A 19,155-nucleotide genomic window follows, 5' to 3' on the forward strand; every position below is an offset into this window, starting at 1 on the left:
CTAAAGAGCAGGGAGGGCGCTGGGGGCTGCCCTCTCGCTGGGGGAGGCTTGCCCGCCCGGGTCGCCCCCCGTCATGGCGGGTGCCGGGACGGGGCGGGAAGCGGCCCTGTGAGGAGCTGCCCGCCTGCCCGCCCGGGTGATGCTCGGCCCAACCCGGAGGAGTTGGGCTCTTCTCTGTGTTGCCCGCTGGATTTGGGGCTTTAGTTAGTTTTTAGTTATTTTGCGTGCTGAACCGGCCAGCTGACGCGCAGGGCCCGGAGCCAGCCTGGTGTGCTGGAGCGGGAAGCCCAGCAGGTTCCCCAGGCCCCACTCCCACCCAGGTGGAGAGCTGTGCCCTCGCTTTTGAGCGTGGCATAGGTCGCTCTCCCTGGGGTTGGAGAGCAGCTTCACCTCGGCTTGGCATCCTTCTTTCCCTTTCAGCCTGATCCCGCTGACTGTTCGGTCGCTCTCGTTTTCCTCTGAAAACCTTTATCTAAACAATCCGGACCGCATCGTTAAGCCCTCAGAGTCTCTTGGTTAAAACCAGCTTTTTCTAAATGCCAGGGAGTTTGCCTGCCAGAGTTTCCATTTCTAACGCCAGGCCCCGGGTGCGATTCCCCATGACGCTGGGGCAGGGCTTGCAGGAGGAGCGCTGGGAGGCCTCGCTGGCCCGTCTCCTCTTGACTGCTTCCAGGTGACTTGGGACACAACTCCAAGGACCAGATGTGGGTTTCCAGTGACGTTTATTCAGTCGGTGGAGAAAGGAAAGACTGAGAGCCTTGCAGGAGGAAGAGAACGTGCTGTAAATCTGTGCTCCCGCTTCTCTGGAGCAGTACTGGGATGTTTGCTCTCTCTTCACGACTGCCGCAAGTTTCATAGGAGCCAGAAAAATAACAGTAATGAGGCCCTTCAGATACGATGAATTGCTGTGTTGGAAAGCGGACGTTAGAAACCATTCCACTTAATTTGTTTTGGGGCCAACCCTCTGTTCACTTTTACCTGCGTGGGGTGTGGTGTGACCGTGAGCATCCCTTCAAAAAGTGATGGAAGATGCTTGTCTTATCCTCAAAGTTAATCACAGTTGAGAGTATAAGCATCAACTTTGTATTTTACTAACACAAAACCAAACGCAACTCTTTGGCATAGATACTCTCCAATTCAATTCTGAGATTTTAATTTCATTATCTAATTTATGTACATTAATGAAATACAGAAAAGGCAAACATCTCTCATACATGAATAGTCTATATCCAGCATTTGCCCCATGTTATGTTTTCATGCTGATTTTGATATTGATATCCCACACACTGAGCGTCTAAGCTAGATGCTTTCCATTTGGGACCTGGCCACCCCCAATACTGGTTGCAAGGCAAGGGTACTACATAGCATGGCTGCTGCAATCCTTTCCTTAGGGAAAATGGGGTACTCGGGTAAATGAGGTCATTACAATAGTGATATTTTTGATCATTTTCCCGGTGCAGGGCAGCTTAGTAATGGTCATGGGATAGAAGGAGGTCAGATAGCATGATATGTACTCTTTTACCTCTTTAGGATTATATATTTTTTCCTACTTCTTAGTGGAATATAGGCTTGTTTTCATCTGCACGCCAAACTCGTTGCTGTAATGGTACTCTTTACATCAGTAGTCAGACTAAAGAAGCCAAAAATACTCATGCTTTGGAAAAAGATCCTGGCGACAAGGAGGCAGAATACCTAATGGTATTACAAATACCGTGAAGTTGATGGTCTTAGTCACAATATAGCTTTACCAGAGACGGTGACAAGACAGCTTTATTCTGCGGTAGAAAACCATGTCCCATAACTAAGGCAGAGCCTCAACATAATTGTATGTCAGACAAAAGGCATCATAAAAATAAGCCTAATATCCTGCCCACACATAATTATACTCCTCTGACTTCGCTGCATACTGTAGTTCAAAGAGTGTGAGACTGTAAATACATATATTTTTTCAAATTACTCTTTCTCTGCCTTGCTCAGTGTACTGTACAGACAGCTCAGTGTACAGACACGGAGCTGTGGCACCCCGGGCCAGCGGCGTTTCTTCTGTGCATGATTTGTGTACTATCTGCTATTCTTGTGCTTAGTGAATAATAATTACAAAAATAACTAGTGATTCTCTAGAGAGAAAGCAAACTTGGTGTTAGTAATTGATAAAATTACTGTATTTAGCATACTGTATTTAGCACTGTATTCAGCATTGGTGCGGCCTCACCTTGAGCACTGTGTGCAGTTCTGGGCCCCACAATTTAAGAAGGATGTGAAGGTCCTTAAATGCACCCAGAGGAGGGCAACAAAGCTGGTGAAAGGGCTGGAAGGAATGTCCTATGAGGAGCGGATAAGGACTTTGGGCTTGTCTAGTTTGGAGAAAAGGAGGCTGAGGGGCGACCTCATGGCTCTCCGCAGCTTCCTGAGGAGGGGAAGTGGAGAGGGAGGTGCTGAGCTCTTCTCCATGGTATTCAGTGGTAGGATGCGTGGGAATGGCTCAAAGCTGCGCCAGGAGAGGTTTAGACTGGACATTAGGAATAATTTCTTTACCGAGAGGGTGGTCAAGCACTCGAACAGGCTTCCTGGAGAGATGGTCGATGCCCCAAGCCTCTCAGTGTTTAAGAGGCATTTGGACAATGCCCTCGATACCATGCTTTAGCTTTTGGTCAGCCCTGAATTGATCAGGCAGTTGGACCAGATGATCATTGTAGGTCCCTTCCCACTGAAATATTCTATTCTATTCCATTCCATTCTAAAAAATGCTAACCATGATAGCTCCAAGAGGGAATCGTGTAGGTTACTCTGTGTGTGCTCTGCACAGGGGCACTACTGCTGGGAGAGAAATGGAGCGGGGACTGGAAGTGCACATCTTTGCTGGAGATACCTTGGATAACAGTGTCCAAGTTTTCTTTGGGATTAATACATAGAACACTGAAATCAACACAAGCCTTTCAGTCTACTTTAAGAAGGTTGGTATCTGGGCCCCTTTTTTCAGTTACAAATTTTGAAATGTACCTCTTTTAAAGCATATGAAACTCAAAAGATATTAAGATTTTTGTAATTTAATTGGTGTTTTGTTGGTGATTCCTGCTGAAGTCCATAGATTCTGTCTCCAGTGATGATAACTTCTGCAGACCTATAGATGAAACTGTTCATCACTGTCGAGATAAGAAGGATCTTTTTCTACAGTAGTTTCCCTTCCTGGAAATCAAGTCTTCGAGGCTTCGGAGGGAAGTGCTACGTTCAATTATTCCTCTTGCTATTTTTTGCTAATGGGTACGGTTCTAAGAAGAATGTTGTGTGTTATGGAAGTGCTTGATAAGACTTTGATTTGCTAGTCGGGTTGACATAATCTGTTCAAAACCAGATTGTGTTGTTTGTCAGCAGTTATGATTTTTTGTGTATGTCACTCCGATACTCAGGATGGCAGCAACTAATACAATGTTGTTACAGTTCAGGGGAAAAGCAAGGAGTCTGGGTCTTTGTTGTTCTTCTTAGTAGTTTTTCTATGCATTTCCTAATATATGAGAAAATGCATCGGTAACTATAGTTACAGTGCAAAAAGAAAACCCAATACCCAAACCCTAAAGCCCCACAATTCAAGGGGTGGTTACGTACAGATATTTTAGGACCTGTGTTCATGTCCAGCTGTGTGGATGACTGGACCTTAATTACTCAGCATAGTTACTGGGAGGCCCGAAGCATGAGACCCTACGGCTCTGGAGATAAGGTTCCCCTCGCAACACGGCCGGCAGACAGCAGCCTCCTTCGCCGGTGAAGGGGGAAATGCTGGTACCTCCAGCAGTGGTGGTCGGGCTCTTCCTTCCCCGTTCTTGTCTGCTTCATCGGGTAAGATCCGGTAGCCTCTGAGCTGATCTTGCCGTGACTTTATCTGGCTTTGAAGTGCATTTTTTTCTGTTGAGTTTCAACACCAGGTGCATCTTCCTGTGGAGGCTGTGTTTTGAAATAGTTGTCTTTTTTTTTTTTGGGTGCTGTTCGGTTGATGTGATATTGGGCCCTTAGCACGCGGCTTTATTATGCCAACTTGGTGCTCTGGAAACTAATAAAGTATGTAAGATTATCAATCCTGTGCCAAAAAAAAAAAATTAGCAGTAAGCCGCCAAAGGACCCCTCGGAGACTTTGCCTCCTTCAGGCCGGGGCCCGGGCGCGGCGGAGCGTGAACCTCGCAGCCGCCTCCCGCACCGGCGGAGCCGGGAGTGCCGGCACGGGGTAGGGACGGCGGGGGAGAGGCAGCGGCTGGCGCAGGCCCCCCCGGCCCTGCCCGGCATCCCCCTGCCGAGGCCGCAGCCCCTCGGTGGCGAAGGGACGGCGGGGGCCGGGCAGCCTGCGGCCTGCGGGGCCCGCGGGCTCGGCGCCGCTCCCCGGAGGCGGGAGCCTTCCTGCGGGGCCGCGCCGGGAGCCGCTGCCCCCCCCCCCCGCTTCCCGCCCCGGTTATGAAACCGCGGGGGAGGGGCCGGCTGCCGCCCGCCGCCCTCGGCCGCGCCGCGGGAGCGGAGGCCGCCGGAGCGCAGGTGAGAGCGGGGCGGCCCTTCCCGCCCAGGCCGCGGGGGAACCGGGCCGGGGCTGGGGCCGGGGCCCGGCGGGCCGCGGCCTGAGGGGCGGCCCCGCGGGGCCGGGTGAGGCCCGGAGGCGCGGAGCAGGCGCTATTTGGGGAAGCTTGCGCGGTGCCTGCCGAGCTATATTTAACACGGGCACCCGTCCGTGACAGCCATTCCCGAATTATAAATAAGTTTCGCGCTAGCACGGGATCAGCCTGTACGAGGATCTTCGGCGGGGCGGGGGGGGGATCTGCCGCCGCGGACGGCCTGTGAGGCATCGCCCGCCGGCTCGGTGGAGCGCGGTGGGAGGGCCGCGCCTCTCCTCGGGGGCTGGGTGGCCTTCTGGTCGTCCGAACAGGAGACACGGGTCGCTGCGTCCCACCGCTGGTCAGAAGAGCCGTTCCAGTGTGGCTGTCAGCCAGCGTGGGGGCCCAAGCCAAACATTAGGTGGTGGTTGTGAGGAAAAGTGGCCATTAAATAGGACGTATCTTCTGAGCGTATTTGGTGGAAGACCAGCCGGCCCTGGCCGTTGTCGTAAAAGCTCTGACCTTCTTCTTAGCTGAATCTAAAGAGCTCAGTGTGAGCTGCTAGACAAACAGCTGAGTATTATGTGGTTTCACAGATGTACTTTATGCAGATCTGTGGGTTTTAAGCTTAAAAGTTCGGTAGAAGCACATCTGTCAAAACATATTCTAATGCTTTAGGATACGTTAATTTTCATACGTGAACAAAGAAGAGTTTATTGAACCCGTTCCCCTCTCCAGCAGAGCATGACAAAAAGCTAGTGTCATGCCGATGAAAGAGGGTACAGGTATAATCACTACTTTCAGACCACTGGGATATGTTTCATTCCAGTTTTCCTCTCTGTCTTCTTGTTTAAAGTGTATAACAGTCTTACCTTCCGTGCTTTGTTTGCTTTTAGTGGTCAGACAGAATGGCTCCAGTGAACCAGCCAAAGGGCAAGAAGCATGAGAGGGCCCATGAGCCTTGGCCAGAAGAGGCAAAATCAACTGGGAAGAGGAAACCTGACTACGAGGAACTAGGGAATGAGCCACTAGCAAAGAGGTTGTTTGTGAGAAAAACATCCAAACCCCCAGAGAAAATCGGTAACATTTCTTCAGATCCTTACTTTTTCCCCCAACCAGATTTACCCTAAATGACAGGCATCGACTAGTTGAAGAGGGAGAATGCCAAGAAGCATGTTCAGACATGAGTGTTCAGATGGGGTTATATATTGAAGTGATACACAGACGTGTATTGGGGTAGTACATCCTCCAGTTATCTGTCTGGTGAGTGTGCGTGTGTGCGTATGCATGCGTGTTTCATTTTTGAGATTCCTACCCCTTGGTAGAAGCCTGCTCACTGAAGATGCTGTCACAGCTCATTGGAGGGTGGTTATGTTTTGTGCAATTCCTGAATTACCAGACGTCTGTTTTATTGTAGGACAGACCAGTCTTGGTAATACATTGTCTTTTCTTCCATGCAATTCTTAACACAGTTTCATAGTCATAAGGTTGGTATCCTACAGCATGCAGTCTAAACTGCCATTTCCACACGATTCTTTGCATTTTCTAACTTTTGCTACAGTAAGTAGGAATACTTTCTAACTCTATGTTCAGATTAGACTGGACAGAATACTAATCACTTCTCCTCGTGCATTTTTTAGTGTGTAACTTACTTAAAAATCTTCAAAACTTTTTATATAGTGAGGAGAGGTGATGAAGTTCTAAGATACTGGAAAGGTTAATGCTTTGCATTATCAAGCAAGTTGTTTAGGCTTCAGCTACAGTAAGGACTATCTTCATAGAGTCACAGAATCATTTAGGTTGGAAAAGACCCTTAAGATCATCGAGTCCAACCATTAACCTAACACTGCCAAGTCCACCACTAAACCATGTCCCTAAGCGCACGTCTACACTCTTTTAAATGCCTCCAGGGATAGTGACTCGACTACTTCCCTGGGCAGCCTGTTCCAATGCTTGATAACCCTTTCACGGAAGAATTTTTTCCTAATATCCAGTCTAAATCTCCCCTGGCACAATTTGTGGCTGTTTCCTCTTGTCCTATCACTTGTTACTTGGGAGAAGAGACTGACACCCACCTCACTACAGCCTCCTTTCAGATAGCTGTAGAGAGTGATAAGGTCTCCCCTCAGCCTCCTTTTCTCAGATAAAACCTTTAATTCCATCATTTGTTTAGGAGATCACTGGAGCTACTGCCTTGTATGGAAATATTACGCACTTTCTGTACAATTTTGGCTTTAAGGATCCAGAGATGACTGAAGTGTTTTTCAAGTCAGAGATACAGGAGTTCTATGATTTTGTACATTTCCATCGTCTGGTGTGTAACTGCAAACTTGGAGCAGTTGGCAGTGTGAACAGTGGATGTAGAGGCAAAATACTCTGTTTGAAAGGAGCTTTGTGTATAATTGTGGATAGTTAAAGCATCTTCTGAGTTAATTTAGCTACATGATTTTCATTGTAACTTCATGGCCTGATTTTCAGATTTGGTGAGCATCTGCAGTTCCTGTAAGATTCAGAGGGAATTGGAGGTAGCTAGTACTTTGGAAAAATGAGGCCAATCATATTTTTCCCTTAAACCTTTTTTTAAAAGATGAAGGCCTTTGTGTTTGACGTTTTCCATTCTGTGTTTCAGTTTTGATTTTTATGTATTTTGGAAAAAATAATTTTTTCTCCTGAGCCATATAGGACAGGTTCAGTTTCTTGGAATTGAAACACCTTTCTAAAGGGTTTCTTTCAGCAGATTCTAAAAAGGCCTAAAGTTTGTTTCTTAATAAATTATCCTTTGTAATAAAATGGAATTTGGAAAAAGTACCTCCATTTCCATCACTTCTGAAGAAGGAACTGTGGATGCTAATTCTTCTGTGAAGAAAAGGAATTAGAATATAAACACTTTTATACATATTTCAGCAGATGTGACAAGTGTTGGCACTATGTTGGCATGTGAACAAAGAAGTTTAGTTTCACACCTGTGCATTTCTAGGCTCCAGCATTGCATTAAAGAAAGGTTTTGTTTAGGTTCTAGTCATACAGAATGATCCCTATGTTTTCGGTCTTCTGATTTTTTTATAAATATCCTTAAATGAAGATAGCATTTTTGTTTCTTAAGAAATGCTTCTTTCCCATTCGATGTCTAGATCCCTTGGGGCGTTACAGACCATTGCTGTGGGGATGATTAGATCATAGACACGGGACTGAACAGATCCGGTTTTTATGTAAAGGTCCCTGAAGATAAAAACTTGGAACATGAACAAAATGTAGAACCATGCTGTACTCTCAGCAAAAATCACTCCGAACAGAAAGGTTTTCAGGCTATGAGGCGTCAGCAAGTCTATTATCAAAAACAAAACTCACAGTGCTGTAGGCAGACTGTACGGGCTACAGCACAAGCAGATCGAAAATTCTGATTCACAGGCAGGCATTTCAGGAACTGCGTGGGAACTCATGTTGCGACGCTTGGGGAATTTTCAGGTGTTAACGTTTCTGCTGGTCACACGTCTGACCTTCCCTTTGCTGTAGCCAGGGGCTTACCGCCTCCCGTGGCATATTTCCAAGTTGTTGGGGCTTTGGAGAGCTTCGTTGTATTTTGGGTGTGAACCATTCAAATTGTGTACTGTCAAAGAGATGCACCACCTGTGGCATTGCTTTAGTCCTCTCCTGTTGTCTTTTTGATAAATCTTTGGCAAGGAGAAGGAAGGTTTAACAAGAGGAAGCATACACAAATCTCTGGCAGGCTGTGGGAAGCACTGGACTCCATAATTGCAGGGGCTGCTGCACCTTAGACTTGTAAGAATCATTCAGAGACTTATCTCTTGTGGCTGAAGCTTTTCACGGATGTAGTAGCAAATGCTTTCCGTGTTGTTTAGTGAATGAGCACGACAAGCGTTGGCTCAGTAAGTTTTACTCTTTTCCTCTCTGGCAGGTTGGAGTGGAGGTGGGTCCGTGGTGAGAAACAACAGAGTCCTTTTCCATCAGCTGGAGCGGCAGTGCAGCATTGTTCATTATGTCTACCAGAACATGCTGGGAGGCTCTATTCGGGCACAGCTCAGGCAGGTGAGGAGTTTCTCCTTCATGACCTGTTGGACATCTCAGCTCCCTACATAAAAACATCTTCAACACAAGCAGAGAGACTTTAAAGGGGCTTAAAGTTCCTCATGTACACAGTTTGTGGCTCCAAGTGTGGCACACCCTTATGTTTCTTAATTCTGTAAAATGCAAGAGCTGAGATGGCTTTCCCTTTCGGTTGACCTGGTCCTGTCACTCTACATTTTATCCTCTGTTAATTCTGTGCTTCCTTGAATCATGTTTAAACTCACCCACTCCACCATTTGAGCTATTGCACAGTGCCACTTTCGCACGCTGATCCTACTGTTTTGTCGTACTACTTTTATATCTGCTCTACTTTGCTAATCATGTCAGGTTTAGTGTTGTTTTTTCCTCTTCACAGACATATTCCATCAAGTCCATAATGTTTTACTGTTTTTCAGAGCTATAGTCCTTCCTTTATTTGAAAATTAACTGTTTCTGTAACATCCATAGGTGGGAAGCACCTGGGCTAGCTTTATCTTCCAGATGATTTATCTATTTAAGTTTCCAAATGATAAAGAGATCACCAAGCTCATCCAAGCAGTACCTGTTCCTTGGCTGAATAACAATTCAATCGTGTCATGGTTTCTCATTCCCTATTTCAAGTGTTCTGTTCACTCTTATGCTGTATAGTTGAGCTGCTGGCAATTTGGATGGAGGACCATAACATTGTACCTCTGGATGATGTGTAACATTTTGGGATGCTCAGTAAAGACATAGATAGTCATAAGTGCCTTTGACTGGTGTGGAGGCACGTTCTTCTCCCTTGTTAATTATCCTGCCTTTCTAGCTTAGGCCATGAGGCTTAGCTCCCTGTACATCATTTAAAGTGTGGTATCTCTCAGTTCTCTGTTGCTTTGAGTGCTGTGGCTGATGTGGATTTGTGTGGTCACACGCCGTTTCCCTTGGGGACAGCATGTTCTCTTCATTCTACAGAGAGGCTTAGAATATTGTCTGAGTGTACTAACACTGGTGGCAATTAGAAATTGTTAGCACTCCTCATTCAGAGAATCTCAGAGGTCCCTGCAGAAGTCATAATTCTCTTCATCTTTTTAACAGTGTCTGCAGCTGCCCTTCCTGCGTTCTCTTGCCTCATACCGCCTCTTTCGAACAGCAAGTCCCTTTGACAGGAGAGTGACATGCCTGGAATGGCATCCAACACACCCCAGTACTGTAGCTGTTGGTTCCAAAGGTGGAGACATCATCCTTTGGGACTATGAAGTACTTACTAAAACCTGCTTCATAAAAGGGGTAAGCCTCTGGATGCGTGGAATGGGTGGGAGGGAAAACTGGAGTACCACCAAATACTGCATATCAAAATGGAGGTCTGTTGTGAGAAGCACATAAGGGTCTTGGGTTTCAGAGTAGCCAGCTGTGGGTTAGGACTGAGATGCAACAGCATGTATGTTCCGAAGTCCCAGAATGTTCTAGCGCTGGGGAGAGCTGAGGCGTGTTGATTAAGTTCATAATGAAGCAGTACTTGGTGTGTGCTCAGTGCAAAAATAATTTAGGAACTGGCAAAACAGTTATCTTAAAGAGATGCCAGAAACAAGTAGGCAGAGAGGGTCTGTCTGTTTTAGGTCTTGATCCTTCTCTGCTCACCTTTTATTCTGTGTCAAATGAGGAAACATCTTTGAGTGGGGAGCAACAAAGTCCCTTTATCTAAAGGGAGAAACTAAGGTAGAATGAATGGTTTATAAGGCTGGCATGCCCCCTCGTTGCTGTATTCAGCCACTCCCATTTCCACAGGGGTTCAAAGACTCCGTAACTTTTATCCCCTTTCTAAATTAACATAGGTGTACACCGGGAGGAGGTCTAGCCTCCAGAAATTCCAGGGCCATCTTTCTCTCTTTGTAAATAATATGGTGCCAGCCAGCCAGGGAATACATTGCCTGGGGACTGAAGGAGTTTTGTCCTCCAGGAGGGCAGCTGTCTAGACAGCCGTCATGTGGGAAGACATGGTTGTCTTTTCCTCCTTGAAGGGCTGTGGTGTGTTTCACTGTTGCTGTTAAGGCCATAGCAGTGAATGCAGACTTACAGAACACACTTTTCTCCTTCCCCATCACTCAGTGGATTTTTCTTTTGTTCATCCCCTTCCTTGTAGATGGGAGCTGGAGGGGCCATCACAGGAATGAAGTTTAACCCTTTTAACCCTAGTCAGCTGTACACTTCGTCAGTTGCCGGCACTACCACCCTGCAGGATTTTAATGGCAATACTGTCCGGGTCTTCACCAGCACCGAGGACTGGGAGTAAGAAATACAGCAATGCTTTGGGCCTCTGTCCTCTGGCAGAAGCGCTACAGAGAGAGAGAGAGAGAGAGAGATGTTTGTTTCTAATACCTGGGAGCTGGGCTTCCTCTTCTCCACATACATGCCCTTTTATCCTCTAAATTTCAGGGATCCTCTCTCTTCCAGGGAGGCTCACTCTCCCTTTTTATTTTTCCCTGAAATGGGGTGGTGGGTAGGAGAGAGCTTTTGTTCGTGAAGGGGAGGGACTCTTTGATGCTGCTTCCTTCCTGTTATACATGGGAGAGTGTGGGGGTACCAGTGCATTTCCTCAGCTGTCTGTTCTTAAACCTCCCATAGCTCTGTGCCCTGGGGACCTTCTGACCTCTTCACCTGTTAGCAGTGCTGCTTGTTGTCAGATGGTTTTTACAGGACAATTTATAGTCCACTCAGTGCTTCACAAACACCACTAACTTCCAGTAGTGTGTGTCATAAGGATCACCCCAATTCATCCCACCTAACTTTTGGTGCTTATCTAAAATACCAAAATTAGGAGTCTGGGCTCCTTCAGTAATGAGTGGAAAGAGGAGATGAATTGCTAGAGGCATCTCTGTCTGCCTGTGCTTAGAATCACCCTCTCAGACTGTGGCTTTTTCTGTGGACTCATGAGGAAGCCTGAGCTCTTCAGTTAGTTACTTCAGTTCAGTGCTTAAAGGTAAGTGAGGGAACTTGGGTTAGCCTCCTCTTTACTTTTCCCCACCTGATTCTTTCTGGGTGGCAGCTTTCATGGTTGGTTTCCAAATTGGCTATTCCATCTGCAAACTTGTAATAGGGCAGAAGGTGAACCCAAGTAGTGCTGGGATGACTGGCCAGGTGAGCAAGGAGGGATAGACTGGGTCCTGGGACATGAGGATCTTGTGTCCCAGTGGGATGTCTGTCACAGCAATGATGCCTAGATTTGAAAGGGCATGCTATCCTCCTTCTACTGCCGTGAGGACAGGCAAGGTCTGTGGGCAGGCCTTTTTTTATCTTCATTGGCACAGAAAGAGTTTATTAAGTAGTTGCTCTGTGAGCAGCAGATGGAGTGCACTTGAGTATCAAAGAGTTTGGGGACTCCCAGCTAGCATCTTTCTTCTCTGTCTTTGTGTAGGGTTTCCACATTTCCTCAGTAGACAGACTGGGAGAAAACAACATAACAAAACAACATAACATAAAAACAATATAACATAACACAGAACGTAAGATTCCTGTGCCATGGGGTTAGTAGTAGGATTTTCCCTTGCACTGCGCTCATCCTGCCTGCTGGTACCTTGAGAAAGACCAGACACAGCACTGGAAGCAGCCTCTAGGAAACCGGTGAATGAAGTCTCTGTAAGAAAAGCTTGGTGCGGGGCTGTCATGAGATTTTATGTGGTTTCTGCATGGAATGGCACTGGTTTTGCTTGTGATCTCCTAAGCCTGGTCTGAGCCAAGTGGCTCACTGCAGATTAGTCCTACCCCCATAGCAGAAGTAGTAATGCTGCTAATGAGGTTTGCAGCCCGAAGTGGTGGGGTTGAACTTACAGGCTCAGAATGTATGTGCTCAGATTGGAAACAGATTGGAAAAAAAGAGTTCTTATGTACATGCCCCTTCAGAAAGCAGTGTATTGTACCTAGGGAAAGCGGCAGTGTGTTCCAGGAGATGAGTGTTGTATTAAGATTTTGTCTTCCACTCTAACCTTGATGCCTCTTGGCTTTGTGTGTATTCCAGAAAGGGCCAGGAGATTCTCTCGGAGACATCAAGTTCAGTCCTTATGAGGCAGTGAAGCTTTATGTGGCATCAGGGGATGGCACCCTAAGTCTGCAGGACCTTGAGGGCAGAGCGGTGCAGGTGATCTCCCGTGCCCCGGACTGTGGCCATGAATACCATAATGTTTGGTGAGAAGGGAGCAGCACAAGGTTGATTCTCTGTTCCTTGGGGTTAATGCTGCACTGCTTCTTGTGCTCTCTAACATCTTCCTCTTAGCCAGTGTTAGGAGACTCTTGGTATGAATTGGTCCTGTGAAGGAGCTTGGAGAAAGGCTCCTGGTTCTGACGCTAGCACTGCAGGGTGGGTGACAAGCTAGGCAGCCCAGGGCACTTACACTTTTAGAGTAGCTGACCATGCTACCTGCATCTTCTGGTGTTGCTTTCTGGTGATGCCATCTCCTGTCTTGCAGATACCGCCAGCTTTTCACTTCATAAAGTGTGAGGTGAGAAGAGCAGGATAACTTGCTCCTCTTCATTGTCATCAGTGTTCTGTTTTGTCTGTAGCAGCTCAGGTAGCCACAAAATGTTCCTGCACAATCCGAGTTTCAGGTTATGGAGTTTATCCTGCTGCCCTTCTGGAGGCTTCAGGCTCACCATGCTAATTTCCATGACCTTGAATTCTAGAAGAACTTGTCTTTGCAAGTGAAGCTTTCCCAACAAGTTCCCAAAGGACCCTGCTTTCATTCTCGCTGCCCTTCCCCTCCCAGCAGAGCTGCGGTTAAGACATATGTCTTTATCAGCTAAGTATTCAGTTTTGTTTCCTGGAGCATGAAGTTGAGACAGTTTGATGTGCAACTTTCCAGTCCAAAGCTTTTGTCTTTTCTTTACTGCTGCTTCAGTGTTTTGTCATTTTAAAGCTGTTTCTGTACATGTGTCAATGTCACAAGGGTCTTCTGATCTTTCCCAAGGTGTGTCCAAGTGCAGGCACCAGGTGGCTTTTCAGCCTCTATTATGTTCTACTGTCCCAATGTGTCACACTCCATCTAACGAGCACTTCACAAACGACTAGGAAGTTATTTCATATTCAGTCACCAACAGAAAGCATTGCTGATAAGCCGTCCCCCTTCCTGATACTCAGGCCCACACCATCAGGTGGGAGATTGCAGTTACAATCTGTTGCACTCTCCCTTGTCAGGGATGAGGTGTGAACCAGAGCTCCACTGTCTTCATTTGCCTGTGGGAGGCAGTGCTGATTTTGTGTCTTTCCCTCTAGTTGCTGGTACTGCAGTGTTGATGTTTCTGCAAGCTGCCGTGCTGTGGTGACGGGTGATAATGTGGGCAACGTGGTCCTGCTCAGCACTTCTGGTGAAGAGGTTTGTATGGCTCCATGCAGCATCTTCTCTACGGGAATCATCATGGCTTGTGTGCTTTCCTACACTACAGGGACCCTGAAAAGAGGAGCTTTTCCTTGCAGCTCAGGAGATGAGTCCACTCATTGTCTAGGTGGTGAGAAGTCCTCCACTTCTGCCATTCATTAGATATTTTCACGTTATTGAGTGTAATGGTAATAATTCCCAAACAGGAACTGTGTCGTGTGCTACCCCTTCCTTAAGAGTATTTGCTACTGGCCGGAGTAATTACAGGGTAACCTGAAGATGTCAGCACCCTTTGCCAACAACCTTCATGCTTCCAGAAACTTAGTGCACTGATGTGGGAGTAATTTAGGAGGTAACTGCTTTGATGTATACCCTTCCATGACCTTGCAGTAGGTACACAACAGTAATTCAGCGAATGTTGGGACAGAAATTGCGCTACTGCCGTTAGACACGAGAGGGCAGGCAGAGGCAGACTGCGTCTTCGAGTCTGAAGTAGTACAGAAACATATTAAAGGCTAGTTGGAGTGGGCCCTGCTTTCAAGAGCCTGCTGTACGGTCACACCAGAATGACCGTTTCTGCTGCCTCTAAGGGTAACATCTGTAAGAGTTTGCCACCCAATGAGCTGTGGCCAGAGGCAGCTGTGTGCATTAGCGGGCAGAGTCAGGAGCACTCTAAATGATTTGTGCTTATTCAAGGTTAGTTGCTTACTTTCATTTTTTTCTCCTGAAAGAATGTGACAGCCTTTTCTGCACTTGGGAGATATCCGTTATTGTAGGGAGGGTGGGCCAGCTTCACCCTTTTGATTAGAAATAATCTTCCGGCTTCAGATACAAATTTATTCATGGCCAGTTTATAACCCTTTGTTCTTGTTAATTGAAATATTTCTCCTACCCTCATGTTTCTTTGCTGATGTATTTATAGAAGCCAATGGTATTGCCGCTCACCTTTTTTACTAAGACAAACAAAGCAAGCTCTTTCGGTCTTCTCCCACAAAGCAGGCCCTTCTTACTATCTTGGCAGTGCATGTTCTGTGCCTGTTCCAGTTTGGTTTAATCTTTCTGCAGGTGGAAGACTGGCACTGCATATAGTATTCCAGATGTGATCTTGCTTTGTACAGTGGCACTAATACTTTCCTCCATGAGGCAGGGATTGCATTTTCCTTTCTCATAGCTGTAACAAATTGGTGGATCAGAGTTCTCCTGGAATTAAACAGTTCCCAAGGTCATTCTTCTCCTTTCTTGGTTCCAGTGGATAAATTCTTGGTGTATTTTTGTTACTCTGTAAATGTGTGATCTCTTTACTCTGCGCTAGTAGATTATTATTCCATTTCTTTACTCCAGACCTTGGTTATTTTTTTCTGTGTGATTTTCTGTTTCCTGTGCTACAGATTTGGAAGCTCAAATTGCACAGGAAGAAAGTGACTCACGTGGAGTTTAACTCTCGATGTGAGTGGTTGTTAGCCACAGCATCTGTGGATCAGACAGTCAAAATCTGGGACCTCAGAAACATCAAAAACAAAATGAATTTTCTTCATCTGCTTCCTCATGACAAACCTGTCAATGCAGGTGAGTTGAGATAAGGATTTCATTGCATGGATGTCTGCAGAGTCTCCACTCAGCTCAGGTTTTATTGTTGTGGCAATGTTAGCTATCGCTCAGATGCGAAGTTGTGCAGTAGCTAGTGTTAAAGCAAGGAGGGCATTGGGAATGTGTGGCCAGAGGCAGGGAGGTGGATAAGGCAGCTGCAGCACAGCCTTAGACTTGCCATACAAACTGTGGCACTGTGACTTGAGAGGTGAGCGTGGAAGCATCAGCAGTGGCTGCGATTAGAAAACTGAATTTATTGGGGCAGTTCCTTTGACAAAAGCAGAGCATGAGGCTCAAACCTCTGTCTCTTGGGTGCAGTTTAACTGGTTCATGGAAGTCTGAACTGCAGGTGTGTGTTTCCAACTTTTCCACTAACTTTCCGTTTGAACGAGTAAGTTATTTTCTTTGCAATGTCTCTTTCTGTGATTCTAAAATGAGAATAATGACTCTACCTATGTAACCCAGTGCTGTAGGTTTCAGCTTACTGTTTGTAAGAGCTTTGAGTTTGTTTGAGAAAGGCAAAGTCTTATCTTTTGGGACACATGGCCATATTCACATCCCTATTAAAGAAATAGCAATGGGTTTCCAATCAGAGAAATGTGACTTTTATGTTTCTTCTCAGTCACAGCAGTGTGATCTTTTACTGTCCCCCTCTCCTAGCTTACTTCAGCCCAACAGATGGTGCCAAGCTCCTGAGCACAGACCAGCGCAGTGAAATCAGGGTTTACTCATCTTCAGACTGGACCAAGCCACAGCATCTGATCCCACATCCACATCGGCAGTTTCAGCACCTCACACCTATTAAGGTAAGTTAAGCTAGTGCAGCCTGAGAGGAGAATCACGCTTGGTGCTAGCAGCCAGCTGTAAATCAGAAGTGGTCTGAGTTCTGGTCAGGATGCTGCATTGGTGGGTGGATGTTCACACTGCTGCAACTCCCAGCAGAACACTTTCTGAGGACACCCATGTTCCTCAGGCTGTGAGTGGGATGTACAAACAGTTGCTCACACTGCCGGTTGTCTGGTGTGTGTCAGTATGAGTGCTGTCCCTTTCTCTTAACTCCCCATCACTCTGCTCTGTGACTAGGCAACATGGCATCCTCGCTATGACCTCATTGTAGCAGGTCGATACCCAGACCCTAAGTTCCCAGGCTACACGGTGAATGAGCTACGAACTGTTGATGTATTTGATGGAAACACGGGGGAGATGGTTTGTCAGCTCCATGATCCAAATGCTTCTGGTATCATCTCGGTGAGTTGAGCACTACAGCTAAAAGGGCCGCTGTGTACTGAACCACAGCCAAGAGATATGGGTTAGGGACTGGAACAATAGGTGTATTCTCTTTACTTGTGACAGACTCACGTTCTTGTGGGGATACGGCTGCCAGCTAAAGCTGCTGACTTGCGCAGGGCTGGTCCATAGTCATCTGTGGGTTTTCTGTGATAGTCTTTAGGGAACATTGGGTTTTCCAGATGGTTTGTTGCTGTTATATAAGCCATGGTGCTCTTATGACTCTGTTATATAAGCAGTGATGCTCTTACAGACTCTGATTGTGTTTCCATTTTCAGCTCAATAAATTTAACCCTATGGGAGACACGCTGGCTTCTGGCATGGGTAAGTAAAGAGAAACTGGGGCACTAAGCATGGGTGGGTTCCAGGCCCAGAAAAGGGCAGGCGTGTTTCTACAGACTAAAGCCAGTTGTGAGTGAGGGTTTCCCAAATCCCATTGCTAGCAGTCCTCTATAATTTCCTACATCTCTAAAAGAGATCAAGACCCTCTTTTCAGTCTTCCACCTTTGCAGTTAGAAAACAGGTTGCCAGTCATTTCCTGTGTAAGGTTCCTGAGAGCATGAAGTCAGGAGGAGTGAGAAGCCTCCCTGCAGCAGGCAGCTGCTGCCATCTGCCAGCCATGTAACCGTAGCAGAAAATGATTTGGGGGTGAGGGTGAAGCCTTTTTCTGCTAGGCTGTACCTTCCCCCTTCGTTTAATTTATCTCATTTTCTTGGCTGCAGAGCCAAGATCACTCAGTTTTTTGCAGGCTGTGTGGGATTAAGGGAACTGGCTATAGATTTAGGTCTTAGACCTGTGACAGATGAGATTAGGAATTACTTGATTATGTTTCTTAATTAGATCAAATTCCCATGGCTGTGTGGAGATGGTGTCTGCAATAAATATCTTTGCATCCTCTGTACCTTGGAAATATCTTAGAACAAAGCATTTTGAATTTCTGGCATTTAAGTGACATAGCCTAAGGTATTATATATGACGGAGAGTTTCTGATGCGCAGTGTTTAATTTTTCCTCTCAGGCTTTAATATTCTGATCTGGAGCCGGGAAGAGATGGTGGCCAAGAAGCAAGAACATCTTTTGAAAGCCATGACAGAACAGGGGATTGGAAGCTGGAGTTTGTCCAGACGTGGAGGGCAGAGGCAGGCCAACCCTGGGACAAGCAAACTCAAAGCTAAGTTACTGTCTTGGGAGCTGGAGGAGACGAGAACAAAAACCAACGATTCTAAATCACAGGGAAGGAAGCGAAAAGGGAAGGATCTAGAGAACTGATTTAGTATTTTGATCCTTTCTGGATCACAGGGTACAAATTCAGTGTTGGCAATGGGCAGTATAAGCCTTGCAGGGCATTAGACTTCTACTTTGTCCATCCTCCCTGGATCTGATCTTGCTTCCCTGATTCCCTTTGCTTCCCCTTCTAGAAAGTTGTGTCAGTACTCAGTTCCTCCTCCAAGTGGAGTTACCACCCATTTTCCGAGGCACTAGGAAAACTTAAAAGATGTTCTCGGATCCTGCTGAAGTTACTGCTTCCAGCCTGCCACATCTGCTTGTCATCACTTGTCAGAGGTTACCACCTCCGGTAGTCTGCTGTGGAGCAGCTCGTGACAGGGTCCCCAGCCTGTTCTAGTCAAACTGAGCTGAGAAACCCTTTGCTAGCAAGGTTAACGTCCTGAAAAGGTGGAATGTTCACAGGGTCGAGGTGATGGGTAGCTTGGATAGCCTAGGGAATACCAACCTCTCCTGTATGCAAGCTTCTTGGAAAATGTGTGTCTGTCAAGATCTCAGGCTTAGCCTATTCTGTGCTTGCAACTATTTAAAACTAGACCATGAAGAACACTATGCCAGAGCTCGCTCTTTACCTGCCTCATGGGATGCAAGAGCAGTATGGAGCTGGGAACCTACTGATTCTGTAGTTTCTATTTTCAGGGCTCTAGGCTTTTTCTTGCCACTGATTAGCTAATTTTTTTCACCCATGCCTGTGTGCTTCGGAATGTTGGATAAAAGTGTTGTAAAGCAGAAATGAGGAACTTCCTCCAAACATCCCTGCTCAGAGCCAAATCTCAAGACTGCTGTTGAAAAGTTTTGCTTTTTCTAGTTTGTTTACAAGGCTGCCTGGGGCCTTGCTGCTGTCCCAGAGGTTGATGGATGGGACAGGCTCCAGGCCTGCTCAGATTCTCTATGTTCACTTTTATAGTTTCGCAGTATTGATATTAATAAAGTTTTGTACTAAACTGAAATTCTTCTTTGATATAGAGAGTGGCTGCTTTGAGCATTCTGCTGAACTGCTTTTGTACGGGGAAGAAG

The 19,155-nt window shown here is 46.4% G+C and overlaps 1 protein-coding gene across 1 annotated transcript; it reads left to right on the forward strand.

Annotated features, from left to right (window-relative positions):
• The first annotated feature begins 5,471 nt into the window (after positions 1–5,471).
• Positions 5,472–19,069, forward strand: DDB2 (damage specific DNA binding protein 2). Its single transcript, XM_009808962.2, has 10 exons — positions 5,472–5,651; positions 8,488–8,618; positions 9,711–9,902; positions 10,756–10,901; positions 13,879–13,978; positions 15,370–15,547; positions 16,229–16,374; positions 16,652–16,816; positions 17,134–17,179; positions 17,873–19,069. The coding sequence occupies exons 1-10, from the start codon at positions 5,480–5,482 to the stop codon at positions 18,121–18,123; spliced, it is 1,527 nt and encodes a 508-aa protein (XP_009807264.2). The 5' UTR covers positions 5,472–5,479; the 3' UTR covers positions 18,124–19,069.
• Positions 19,070–19,155: the final 86 nt, after the last annotated feature.

Source organism: Gavia stellata, chromosome 7 (genome assembly GCF_030936135.1).
Source record: "Gavia stellata isolate bGavSte3 chromosome 7, bGavSte3.hap2, whole genome shotgun sequence".
Taxonomy (NCBI): Eukaryota; Metazoa; Chordata; class Aves; order Gaviiformes; family Gaviidae; genus Gavia; species Gavia stellata.